This window comes from Adiantum capillus-veneris, chromosome 1, assembly GCF_014529385.1.
Source record: "Adiantum capillus-veneris isolate H3 chromosome 1, ASM1452938v2, whole genome shotgun sequence".
NCBI lineage: Eukaryota > Viridiplantae > Streptophyta > Polypodiopsida > Polypodiales > Pteridaceae > Adiantum > Adiantum capillus-veneris.
In genome coordinates, this window is record NC_140931.1 from 61,180,362 (window position 1) to 61,193,470 (window position 13,109).

General features: G+C 42.0%; 1 protein-coding gene across 1 annotated transcript in view; it reads left to right on the forward strand.

Moving 5' to 3' along the window:
* The window catches only part of CYL1 (alpha-N-acetylglucosaminidase family / NAGLU family), a 228,378-nt gene that overhangs the window by 81,060 nt on the left and 134,209 nt on the right, over positions 1 to 13,109 (forward strand). The window contains exon 7 of the mRNA XM_086516947.1: positions 3,502 to 3,583. Within this exon, the coding sequence (XP_086373073.1) occupies positions 3,502 to 3,583 (82 nt within the window). The remainder of the gene's footprint in view (positions 1 to 3,501; positions 3,584 to 13,109) is intronic.

Consider the following 13,109-nt stretch of genomic DNA (forward strand, 5'->3'; position numbering starts at 1 on the left):
TTACCAGTCGATGCTCCCTTAGAGGAGTGAAACCTGACCCAAATGTTACCTGTGCTCAACTGCAGACTTCGAAAACACATGGATTTTGTCCTACAAATCTCATGTATATCCTCTAGACATCGTGTCCATCATCCTGTCATAGGTGGCCGTGCACCTGTGAGGCCAAAGAGCATCATGAGGAACTCAATAATTCAATAGTTGTTGTGAAAGCTGCTCTGTGAACATCTCTACTCTGGTCACCTTCGAGGGAAGCGTGGTCACTCTCTAGGTGTTATCCTGATCTGATGATATCCGCTTTTTAGATTGGCCTTGGTAAAACATGTTGATACTTGCAACCTATCAATCTGAGTAGTATGTAACCAATCCTTCGTGATGATCTTGCCTGTTCAGGTTCCACATTCCCCATTCCCATTTACATTCCATGTGGCAGATCCTTATCCAACTACGAGAGATTATTAGATTCATTATCCGAACCTCTCTATTCGACAAATTTCAAGTAAGCAGAATATGTATTTCTATCAATCTGGAAATTGCTGGAGCAGATACAACACATAATAGTACACCAAAACATTCTAGAGGCATGATGTGGAAATCTTCCTGTCCAACATGTCTGTGAACATGCAACCTGAGTTTACCCATCAGAGTATTAACTGCCACCTCATGACTTGAAGCCACAAGTGCAGCATCCAATGGTTGCCCCATCTCCTTAGGTTCCACTCCTACTTGGTTGAATCTCTGGAAAGATAAAAGTGGCGTTTGCTCTATTGTCAAAGAATATCAAGGCCTTCTGGTTTCTTATCTTTCCCCAAGCTCTACATAACTCTGAAGACTTGTCTTCTTGCTGCATCCCAATCATATCAGGGACTAGCTCGGCTGTGATCTTTCCCTTCTTTCTCTATGCTCATCCGTTGCTTTTGATGTCTCTGTTTTATCTCCAGACTCCTTAGTGGGGCACTCAGCTAACTCTGAGCGCTGCCTCCCCACACCTGAAACACTTGCCCTTCATTCTAAATGCACCTAAGCATTTCTAGGGAGCTTGCTTATTTTTCTCTTCTTGAAGATAGTCATCATCTTTTGATCCTACGTCTGTTGCTCATCTTGGTTTGTTGCTTGACTTTTTCCTAGCCAAAAGTCGTCTTCCCTGTGAATACAGAGAAGAGCATACTCATACTGATTGTGGGCCATCATTTGTTGAATATTGACGACTTCAGTGTCAAACGATAGCGTTTTAACTCCCAGGGAAGCCCACATCAATACTTCTCTACTTGTTCATCCAAGGTAGTTTGTCTTAACCTTTGGTTCTAGCCTGGAGGATGTCCTCTTCCTCAACGCTTAGCTGAAAGAACATCTGCCTCAAAAGAGGGTATGAGCCAGAGAGATGAACGTTTCACCATCCTCCTTGTAATCCTTGTCAATGCGGAAAGGAGTAATTTGATCATAAAATGGATTTTAACAAAATGTTTTGTCTAGCCATCCCTGTATAGATAGGAGCACCTCCCATGTACCCCTAAAAATTGGTGTTTGGGTTTCCCCTGAATTGGTGTTTGGGAGCACCTCCCATGCACCCCTATTAATGGGTGTTTGGGTTTCCCCTGAATTGGTGTTTGGAAGACTTTCACTTTCCGCATGGTGGCCTTGATTTGAGGATTTAAAGGCTCTCACAACTCTTTCCAATGTCAGAAAACTGTGTTTGTGGTCTTTTCTTCCACGCGCTTTATGTATCTGGGGTCTTTGGTGAATTCCAAGAAGTTGTCCGCCTCGGCCTTTCTCTCGTCATCACTGTTTGGAGCCTCATCATGGCCATTGGTTTCCTCATCTAGAACTTCCACATCAACGTCGGTCCTCTCTACCACGCCACTTCATATTCCACATCTCTTCATTGTTGTTCAATTCCTATATGTTCTCCATGACACTCGGAATATTTGAAGAAATTTGGATCCCACAATCAACTGTGTTTTGATTTCACTGTAACCGCCGCTTCTTTAGAACAAACATTAGACTTCATAGTAAAGGGGGAGAACTTGAGTCAGTAAACACCTTCAAAATCTGTGTGCAGAACAGACAAGAGGGGGCGACTTCACCTCTTAGGCGCCCTAAACAGGCACCTCTGTTTCTTTTTTGTTGTGGGGGTGGGGGGGCGTATTCAATCAATGAACAACTACAAAGGCTCTTCGCTCTCCAAGCATTGCCTCCAAGCCTTGTGTATACAAATAGGCACGATAGCCTCTTTCTCAAACTGGCTGGTTTCTCCAGAAAGCCACTTGTAGAGTCACTTATTCCTAAGTTTAGAAAGGCATTTGCAAAGCAGCCTTCGTGGAGGGAACTTCTAAAAACAATGCATTGATTCACTTAAAATCTTGCATTGAGAATCCTGACACCTGAGCATCAGGCCATTAGATTAGATGTTTAGACCGGACTAGACTAGATCTTATTGGACCATACCACTTGAGACTAGACTAGACCAGCTCAGACTAAACCAGACAAGATCACCAGACCAGACAAGATTGAATGAGTTCAGACTAGATCAGACCACGCAAGACCAGATCAGTTGAGTTTAGACTTGACCTGTCCAGACCATTGTCTAGTCAGCTATCGGTGACAGGAAATCTGCTCTACTTATGTTCACATTTAACATATTGTATTTTGGATATTTCAAAGATCTGGGAAAAGGATTTCTTATTCTTTACCCTAGTGACTCTGGCATTGTCAAGTGACTCTTTGTTCTATTTGTAGATTCCTTGTTACTTGGCAAGGGCTAGCTTCTATCATGTCTGAACTGCACATCAGCTGTGGAGTGTGTCAAGTTGTCGGCTTTATGAAGGTAGTTCTAGCTAGACACTAAATACACAGGAAGCTTCATCTACTCTTGGATGGTGATGTTATGAATAGGGATGTCATAGCTATTATTCAAGCTAGGTATGACAAATGATGACCTTCAATAATTGTTTGGACAAGCAGTACAGTTACTATCGCATGGTGTCAAGTTTTGAAGATAATATTTAAATTGGTTGTGTGTTGCGCCATTGCACATCCTTTCAATGTAGGTTTTTCTTTCAATTATAGCTTATTCAAAGAATTAAGGAAGTCTTTGCACAGCCTCTGTGAAATGACTTGAAAGTTGAGATTTTGTCAAAAGTAGGTGAATCCCATTCTACGAGATTCTCATGATTTTGTCCATCTCTATTTTTCAAGTCATTGCTAAGCTTTGGCGGTTGTTTTTCTGTTATAGAGAAAAGAAAAATATTATTTACGTTGCACACATAGATACATGCAACACACACACATATCAATTTATGTGCGCGTGCGCGCGCAAATTTTTTTTTTAATCCTTCACTCTCTTATATGTGTATATATATACACACATGTAGGTAGTATCACTTGAAATTGCTTTATGTATCATACTAGTTATTGGATATTAGACTGACCGCGGCATGCTTTGGTTTGTTTTAGAGGGTGTTGAGTTATACAAAGTTGACTTTCTTGGTGTTGCCTGGCTCACAGTTCTTCCAGCTTTTTCTGGAAATGTTCCATCGTCTTTGAAAAGTATTTTTCCATCAGCAAATATATCCCAATTAGGAGACTGGTATGTAGTTTCAATTTGGAATTTTGGTACAAATAGTTTGAGGATTATTTTGGTATGGAGCTAGATTCTTGTATATAATAGCTGTCTACCAGTAGACTAGAAATCAGAATTGTGTGATTGTCTTTCATGATTAAGAGTATCTGTATGAGAAAATCATGGATGCCCTAGTTTCATTTGAAGTGCCATTGGACCTTTGCCGACACACGGGATCGGTAGATAATCTCTTCGAAATAATCTTAGAGGTCAATCAACTGGAACCCTTGCGAGAGATGTGTGGGGCAGAATCTTTTTTGGATGCTCATCAACAATCTTATTTGTGACCAGAACCGAAGGATAACTGATATCTTAGACAACAGTTGCTGTGCCTTGGACTTTATTGAATATCTGTCTCAAGAAGAAAGGATGGACTGGTACATTTTTTAAATACCTGAAAAATATATTGAGTTAGAGAATCCAACACCTGCTACAATGGAATTTGGGCCTGTGTCAAAGCTCTGTTGCTATGGGTGCAGTGTGCTCAAGCATCTTGAAAGGTGATCACTAGGGGGTCTTCACGAGATCTCTTCTCAAGAAAACTCTACAAGAATTTTTATTTGTGCCATGGGCTAGAAGTCAACTTCTCTGCAAATATGATTCTTGTGACTGAATCTCCAAGCTTGTCACACCAAATATGTCAACCCGTAGGCATGTAGATCATTCAATGCATTGAAAGTGCTAGAACCATGAGTAAAGGGAGAGTTGAATGAGAGACGTGCTATGGACCATCGCATATGCTGCTATAGAGCTCCTTTGGTGTTACAACGGTGTAATGCCTCTACGGGCAATCTACTACGAGAGGGTCTGGTTGTTAAGCTCACCACCCAGCCATGAGAGAATGAGTGCCCCTCATCCCCGGACGCTTACTTATAGTGTGGCCTGCCTGTCCACATTGGTCTGGCGGCCCGAGCCGTACGGCCGGGCGGACTCCCCCTAAGCCCCGCTTCTCCAACTCAACGGCTGGTAGCCATTATAGGCTATGTGATATTATCCCCCTCTTATGAAGAGTTTTCGTTCTTGAAAACATGGGGAAATCTCTTCGCAGACATACTCTGGCGTTCCTAAGTTTGCCCTTCTTTGTCTAAGTCTGTCCACTTAACTAGTATCTCATTGTACATTTTATGACGTGTTTGCCTATCTCGATACCCTAGAATCCTTTGTCGTTCATGCAGTATCTTTGGTGGCTCTATCAAGTCAATCAAAATTTCTGGACAAACTACATTCTCCAAACTGTGAATTGATTTCTTTAGTTTTCTAACGGGGAATACAGGGTAAACTTGAGAACTCTCCGGTAACTCAAGTTTATTTTCTACGTCCCCAATCGTTTTAAGAACTTTAAAAGGGACCACAATATCTTGGAGAAAGTTAGTCACACTTCCCGTTTTCATGGTTTTTGAGTTTGTAGGAACCTTTAGGAATACAAAGTCACCTTCTGCAAAGGTAACTTTTATTCGTCCTATATCAACATATGTCTTAGCATGATCTTGCTCACTAGAAATGCTTTCCTTTGTTGCCTTCAACATATCATTCATATCTTCAAGGAAATCGATTGAATCTTCTCCCTTTTTAGGCCTACAGTCATAGGAGATCTTGGTTAGAAAGCATACATTAACATGAATGGTGTAAATCTATATGCTGCATGTTTGGAACTGTTGTAAGAAAATTCCAAAATGGGTAAGTACTCTTTCCAATTAGATCGATTCTTACTTACATAAGAATGCAACATGTCCTTTAGGATTTGGTTTACTATGTGGGTTTGACCATCACACTGCAGATGGTCCGAAGTCTGATGGTCAAAGCCAAAGAGTTAACCAAATCAGACTGTGGATGGTCCGCATAGTCCGCCGTACTCATACTCAGAGTAGTATCGAGCTTTTTGAAGACTTACCTCCAAAAGTGACTATTGAAGGGCCATATAGCTTGTAGAGATGTTCAATAAAAAGTTGTGTCCAACATTGGAGTTTTAACCATTTTCTTCGTGGCAATAAACTTTGCCATTTTGGTTAACCTGTTTACCACCCACATTGAGTCATTACCTCGACTAGTCTTGGGTAAACCGATAATGAGATCCATGGAAATGCTTTCCTATTTTCCTTGAGGAATCTCCAAAGGATGGAGTAGTCCCCCAACCTTGAGACGTTCACGTTATTGACATGCCACTTATTGCATCTCAACACATAAGTCTCGACTTCCTTAAACAAACTAGGCCAATAGAATTGTCTTTTAACTAGTGCATAGGTCTTCTGAATCCCAGGATGACGGGCACTTGGATTATCGTGACTTTCTTAAGAATGTGGATCCGAAAGTCACCAATAGTTGGTACGCACACTCTACCCTTGTAGAGTAAGTACTTATCGTCAATGGATTAGTTAGCATACTTCTCCCCGGACAAGATTTATCAACCCCCTTTTGAAGCTGTCGCTCTCAGAGGTGATGAAGGGTCTGTGTCATATCTCTCTGGTCCCAAAATACACTTGAAAGTTTCGGTTAGTCTCTCCGTAGTAACTCTCGCTTCCCTACTTGCTGCACATATGGCTTGTCTCTTGGCGTGTAGACGAGGTCTCTCCGGACTAGTACGTGCTGACGAGGGACCGACAAGGGATATGGTTGTGCCTATGAAGTAGTGCAATCGCGTACAGTGCGCCAAACCTCTGTGAAGGATGTATCATGCTCACATAAGCCACATAGCGACTCCAAGAACTCGTTCTTGAAGACTGCGAAGCTTAATTCACTAATTTGCGACATGCGACTAAGAGCATCCTCCACTATGTTGTATTTACCTCTCTGGTAACGTATTTGAAGGTCAAAACTCCTGTAGGATCTGCACCCACCCAGCCTTTCTACCCTTCAATTCATTCGGGCTTGAAAGCCATTTCAAACTTCCATGGTCTGTTCGGACCTCAAACATGCTACCATATAAATAGTGTCTCCACTTTTTAAGTGCATGTACTATAGGCAATAATTCTCGCTTATAGGCACTTGCGAGTAGTTACGTTGGGCACGATCTAAATTTTTGCTTTTGAATGCAATTGGGTGTCCCCTTTGCCAATTGATCTTGAAAGAAGATTCATAAATACTTCTGATAACTCGCTCAAGATTTTTATACTGTTCTATAAACCATGAAAAGTTGATTGGCTTTGGCTAACCCCTTGTTACGAATTATGTTATTAGATTCATCTAAGACTAAAGCATAGCATTTAGGTGCTAAGAAGTAACCCTCTACAATTTTGTGCTCTAGTTTGAGTTTTTCTAAGTCCATTGAAGATACCTCCGAGTCTAGAAGTGGAAAGTCCAAAAAAATTGAATCGGTAAAGATGTAATGGAATCCAGGGAGAGATACACAAGGATACATGTGCTTGCTAGCATATGCAGTTATAGCTACCAATATTTGCATTGCTGATGTGCTATTGTTATTGATTGACTGCTTCCAATGTAACCTAGATTCAACGAAATCTGGAAGAGTGTGACCTTTCATTATTAGGAGCTCACCTGTGTAACTTATTACGTAGTGAGTTTTGTTTAACGGTTTAACCTCAACAAATTGGTAAATTGACATTAAATCTTCAAGTTTCTATCACAAATCTCTGTGATGCTGCATTCAGGCTTGATAGTGAACCTACCGTACAATGAATTCATTGTCAATTTATGAAGGATAGACATTAGATCATTTTTTTTAGCTTCCAACCTTTCCTCATAGATTTCTTTTACGAATTCTGAGAAGGGGCTTTCACTCTTCTCAAATAAATACCCGTCCCTAAGCTCTAGCCTATATCCTAAATTTACTGCTAGTTTAAACTCCTCTATGAAGTAGACACTGTAAATGTTCCGGTAGGGAATATCAGGTTTCCAAATTTAGGATTTCTGTAGGGAAGAAATGGTATCTGGATTGAGTCGGGACATGTTACTTGAGCCTCCACAAAGTCGAATAGCTGCTCCAGATTGCACCCTTTCAAATCACCTTTCCATACTGGTTGTCTGTTGGGCATTGGATTTGTGATAGCGTAGGGATTAAAGAGTTACATCGTAGTAAGATAAGCCCTTGTCGTAGGGTATGTACACGTCAATGTGACCACTATAATAGCCTCGCCGAATGAAGGCTAATTTGTTTGGCTCAGGCATATATATAGGATACCTTTTGGGTTAGTAATGGGTTCAATAAATCTTCATAGCTATCGACGATACGGTCAGGTTGTGTGTTATATCTATGAGATATCAATTCCAATACTTTTCTTGTGCTTTTTTAATAATTTGAGCCAAAGTTAAGATATCCTTCTCCGGATACTTGATTAATTCTTCCTTTTTCTCTGAGATATTAAACTAATTCGGTTCTTTGTGAGGTATTGAACCCTTGCTACCCAATTCAAGGCACATTGTATTGGCTAGAGACTTCAAATTGCCAGGCAATAGTTTTAGGAAATCCTGGAAGTCAAGTACCAGTATTTTTGGTTTACTTTTATCATAGACGATCACTTGATATACATTATGTTCCCTAATAATAGGTTTAATTAACCATTTATTCCCATCTTTAAGCAATAATTTTCAAAAGCAAGATTCTATCAAATCGGGATAAATTGTGGAAGTAAGCCCTTTTGGTGCCGTGCTTCTCAGAATAGCTTATTAGACCCCTTAAGAAGTCGTCAAATATTAAACTACTTTGTTTGAAATCCGCTGAATAGTAGTGGCTTTTGATACAATAGGTTACTGGTTTAAAAAAAAAATGATAGAGGTGTTCCCTTGACCTGCGAAGACGTAACCCTTATCCGCAAGGTTTGGTGCATTATTAAAATCCCCATAGAGAAATGCATTAGAACGCCAACAATAAGAGGAGATAGCACTCCACAATGGTGCCCTATCTGCAGAAGCTGTGTATGCATATAATCCTCCAAATTCGAAAACTTCCCCATTAACAATACATAGGATGACCATCCATGTCCCAACCGGATCATTGAAAACCAAGGTCGGGAAGAGTTCATGTCGAACAAGTATAAGCACTCCATAATAGCCAGCTGATCCTACATAAGCTATCGAGTAGCCCGCAAAGTAAGAAGTCTGTGATGCTGGTTGTGCTCTTGAAGAACCACAATGTCTGCTTTACATGTATTTACATACTGCCAGGTAAGCCGCCACTTGTCGTGATTGCATAATCCACGCACATTATAGGAGATGCAATTCAAAGAACTATGCATTCTATATGGTATATACAATGGGCGAGCTAACGGGAAAAGGGGGGAAAACTCAAGTACCAGTGCCCATACAAAGACACACACACACACACACACACACACACACTTTTTTTGTAAATTTGCTTTGATTAATTTACAAGTGGGAAACCTCAAAGCGAGGAAAACCCACAAAAAGAAAGGGATACAAAAAACAGAGCACTATGAGGCTCCGAAGGCTAGAAATAGCCAAAGTAAATCCTATAGGTATCAAGAGTGATGTCTCCAACGTCATAAGCAAAATGCAACGCTTGACCAAGAGGTAATTTGAAATACGGAAAGGGGTCAACAGAAGTGCCTTGGAACATTAAGGAGTTCCTATGGTGCGAGATGGCCCACAGAGTCCAAAATCTGACCCAGGTGAAGAACACCGCGAACTGATATTGCGGTGAGTGGAGCACCCCAAAAAGCCAAAAGCGTTTGTGAAAAGAGCCGGAACGAAAAGGCAGCCGAAGAGCAGTCCGCACTTGCCGAATGAAGGCTTTGGAGTGGCAACAACGCCACAGTAAGTGTGGCACGGTCTCCTCAGCTTCAAGGCATCGGAGGCAGCGGGAAGGCGCAATATGCCGAGCATGTAACACACTTCCAAGAGGTAGAGCTCCCACCAAGCAGCGCCACAAGAAAACACGTTCCTTCAAAGGTAGATGACTCTGCCAAATGCGAGACAATGTGCGTTGCCACCACAAGGATGAATTGGAAAGCGACCACAACTGATTACCATGATGCACAATCCATACATCAGACTGAAGGATGGCATAGACACTGCCAGCTGAAATGCAATCCAATCTGGTAGTAGCCAGATTCCAATTAGAGAAGCAAGAGTCCACATCCAAAGGGGGAAAGGGTGAGTGATCAGCAAGCATCCTTTGAATTTCCGGCCAGAGAGGAGAATAGTGAGGATCCCACCGAAAGCAGGACATTGCATCAGCGAACAAAAGAGCATAACCCGAGTCATCAACCACCTGATGCACGTGACAGATTCCTTTTTGGGAAAGAAAATACGCTTGGCGAGGACACCGTTGAACCAAAGTCGAAAGGAAGGCCCTGCTCCAATGCAGACTCTCCAAAGGAAGGGTGTTACCCACAGTCGACCATTCCAAGCCAAATGCGAAGTGACAACCTTCCAATCACCAATGGGAGAAGAAGTAAAGGGACATCTATGGATGTGTCTTTCAAGCTTGCCAAAAACAACATCCCAATAAGTCGGTTTCTAATGAACAAAAGATGGGGTGACAGTGTGCGTACACAAATGTGTAACCATGAGAGCCCAGGGTTGCTGCTGCTCCACCAAAACTGGCAACAACATAGCTCTCCGAGCCAAAAGATGACGTCGCAAGTCCAAAATATTTAACCCTCCAAGCCGCTTGGGAGAACACAGCTTGTCCATAGATAGAAGCCAAAGACCCTTTGTGCTAGAAGAGGTCCGCCAAAAATGCTCTAAAATATTGGACATGAGGGACTGCAAGCGCAACCGAGGGCAGGATAACAAAGGCAAGTAGAACTGCACATAAGCCACAAGGATGCATTGGAAAATCCTGAGATGCACATGAAGTGGCCACGTCGACAGTTTCCAATAATTTAACTTGGAATGCAAACGTTGGAGTACCCACCCAATCTAGTCTCTCCATAGCCCATACATTCCAACCCAGTGGATAACCCAAATGGCAACGGAGAACATGTGGAGGAACAATCTCCCCAGGCTACAATATCTTATGCTAGTCACACTCTTTCAGAGGCAATAGCTTGGATTTACAAAAGTTAACTTTGAGACCCGCTGCCAATCCAAACAAGTAATGAGGATATATAATTTGTTGTACATCATCGTATTGATTGCGAGGCATAAACAAAGAGTCATCCACATAGGCCTCACCAACAAACTGCTGTCTAGAAGGTAAAGTCAGGCCATGTAATCTACCAGCGGAAGTCAAGGAATCCAAATACACAAACAAGGGGTGAGTAGCGATCGCATAAAGCAAAGCACTCAGAGGGAAGCCCTGCCTTATCGATCGTCCCAAAGGGCCAAGATTCTGTGAGAGATCCATCCAGCAAGCGTGTAGAAGTGCTGTGTGCATACAAGCAAAGCACGACACGTGATAGCCTAGGCCCAAATCTCAAGTGTTGCATGGTATCCGCAATATAATCCCAAGGAATAGTATCAAATGCCTTTTCAATGTCAACCTGCATGGCCAAGACACCCTATCGAGTATATTTTGCATATTCCACACGAATGATGACATTCGCGAGGTTATCAGTAATTTGACGTCATGGAATGAAGCCGTATTGAGATTGATGCAAGCCTTTATGTAGAAAGCACTTGAGTCGGTTAGCAAGCATTTTTGCCATTAATTTATATACCACATGCATGAGTGTAATAGGCCGCCAATGTCACACAATGCAATGCTTTGGTATCAACTTGAGCAAACCTTCTTTCCAGGAGGGCAATTCCTGCTGTTCCCAAGCTGTATTCATCATGAACAACAGAGGCAACTTCAAATAATCCCATAAGGACAAGAAAAATTCCACAAAGAGACCATCCCAACGAGGAGCTCTCTAGCGACCCAAATCAAGCAAGCTAGCATACAATTCCGACTCAGTAAAAACAGATTCCAAGTCTTGAGCTTGCTGCAGAATGGGAGTAATATGCGATAAAAACATGTGACGCGCTTGGCGAGCTTCTCTCGTGGGAGAAGAAGGGGCCTCAAAAATCTTGCCATAATGAGAGTGAAAGGCTAGTGGTAGGTCTCATAAAGTGGAGGTCCACTCCCCTGACGGTAATTTAACTCTCCGTATAGCTTGAGACTTCTTGGAGTGATGCAAATTCTGGAAGAATTGTTTAGAGGCACATCCTTTATTTGCAAAAGCCTGTTGACGAGCTCGAGTCTGCCATTTGGTCAATTTCCTCTCATCATTGTGCCGTAACATAGCGCGACCAGAAAACAACTCAGTTATTTGAGTGTCAGTAAGAGAAGAATGATTAGCCAAGTGCATTAATCTGCTACAAGTATCCTTTGCCTTATTAACCTCCCTTAATTGTGACAAATAATCCTTGCCATAATCCTGGATAACACATTGCACACACATAACAAAGTGGAACCATGCTATGTCCATATCAACATACATCTGAGAGATCAAAGGCGGGATGATATCCACAATCATAGTGCGAAAAGGCTCATGCTTGAGATAAGCATTATTGACATGCAAAAGTCTCTTCTTGGGTAGGCGGTCATTGACATCAAAAGAGCCAAAACGAAGTTTCAAGCATACGGGAAAGTGATCCGAGAGACACATAGCTTCATCAATCCTCATCTCACATACAAAGTCATCATACTGTTGCATGTGGAAAAGAGACTAGCGATCCAGCCGAGCGCGATACATAGATTTAGCATTATGCTGAAAAGTGAATCGTGGATTAGTCGCATGCAAAAAGGACCACAAACCAAGCCCATTACATGTCAACATAAATTGATCCCATGATTGCCGTGTCATATGAAGCATGTGAGAATGCCCAGTAGTATTATCCACAAGGTTTGGTGCATTATTAAAATCCCCACAGAGAAATGCATTGGAACGCCAACAATAAGAGGAAATAGCACTCCACAACCGTGCCCTATCTGCAGAAGCTCTCTATGCATATAATCCTCCAAATTCGAAAACTTCCCCAATAACAATACACTGGATGACCATCTATCTCCCAGCCGGGTCATTGAAAACCAAGGTTGGGAAGACTTCATGTCGAACAAGTATAAGCACTCCAGAATACCTAGCTGATCGTGCATAAGCTATCCATTAGCCTGCAAAGTAAGAAGTCTGTCCTACAAATTGATGTTGGTTATGCTCTTGAAGAACCACAATGTCCGTTTTACATGTATGTACATAGTGCCAAGTAAGCCGCCACTTGTAGTGATTGCATAACCACGTACATTATAGGAGATGCAATTCAAAGAACTATGCATTCTATATGGTATATAGAGTGGGCGAGGAAACCGGGAAAAAGGGGAAGAAAACTTAAGTGCCAGGGCCCATCGACACATCCTCCCCAGCTGTAGGTACCTGAGGAGGTGGGTCAAGACGTGGACTAGGATGATTGAAAATATAGGCACCTTGCGATGCAGAGGCTTCTCCTGTAACAACTTCCTTGTAAGAGCGAACCATCTTGTCCCAGGCTTCAACCAAAGAAGTGTTGTCATTACAAGGGAGTTTTTTCTGAGTAACATTCTTCAAAAGGGGGCACAAAATTACAAGAAGATGCCGGAATACGGGCTGTAGCAGCT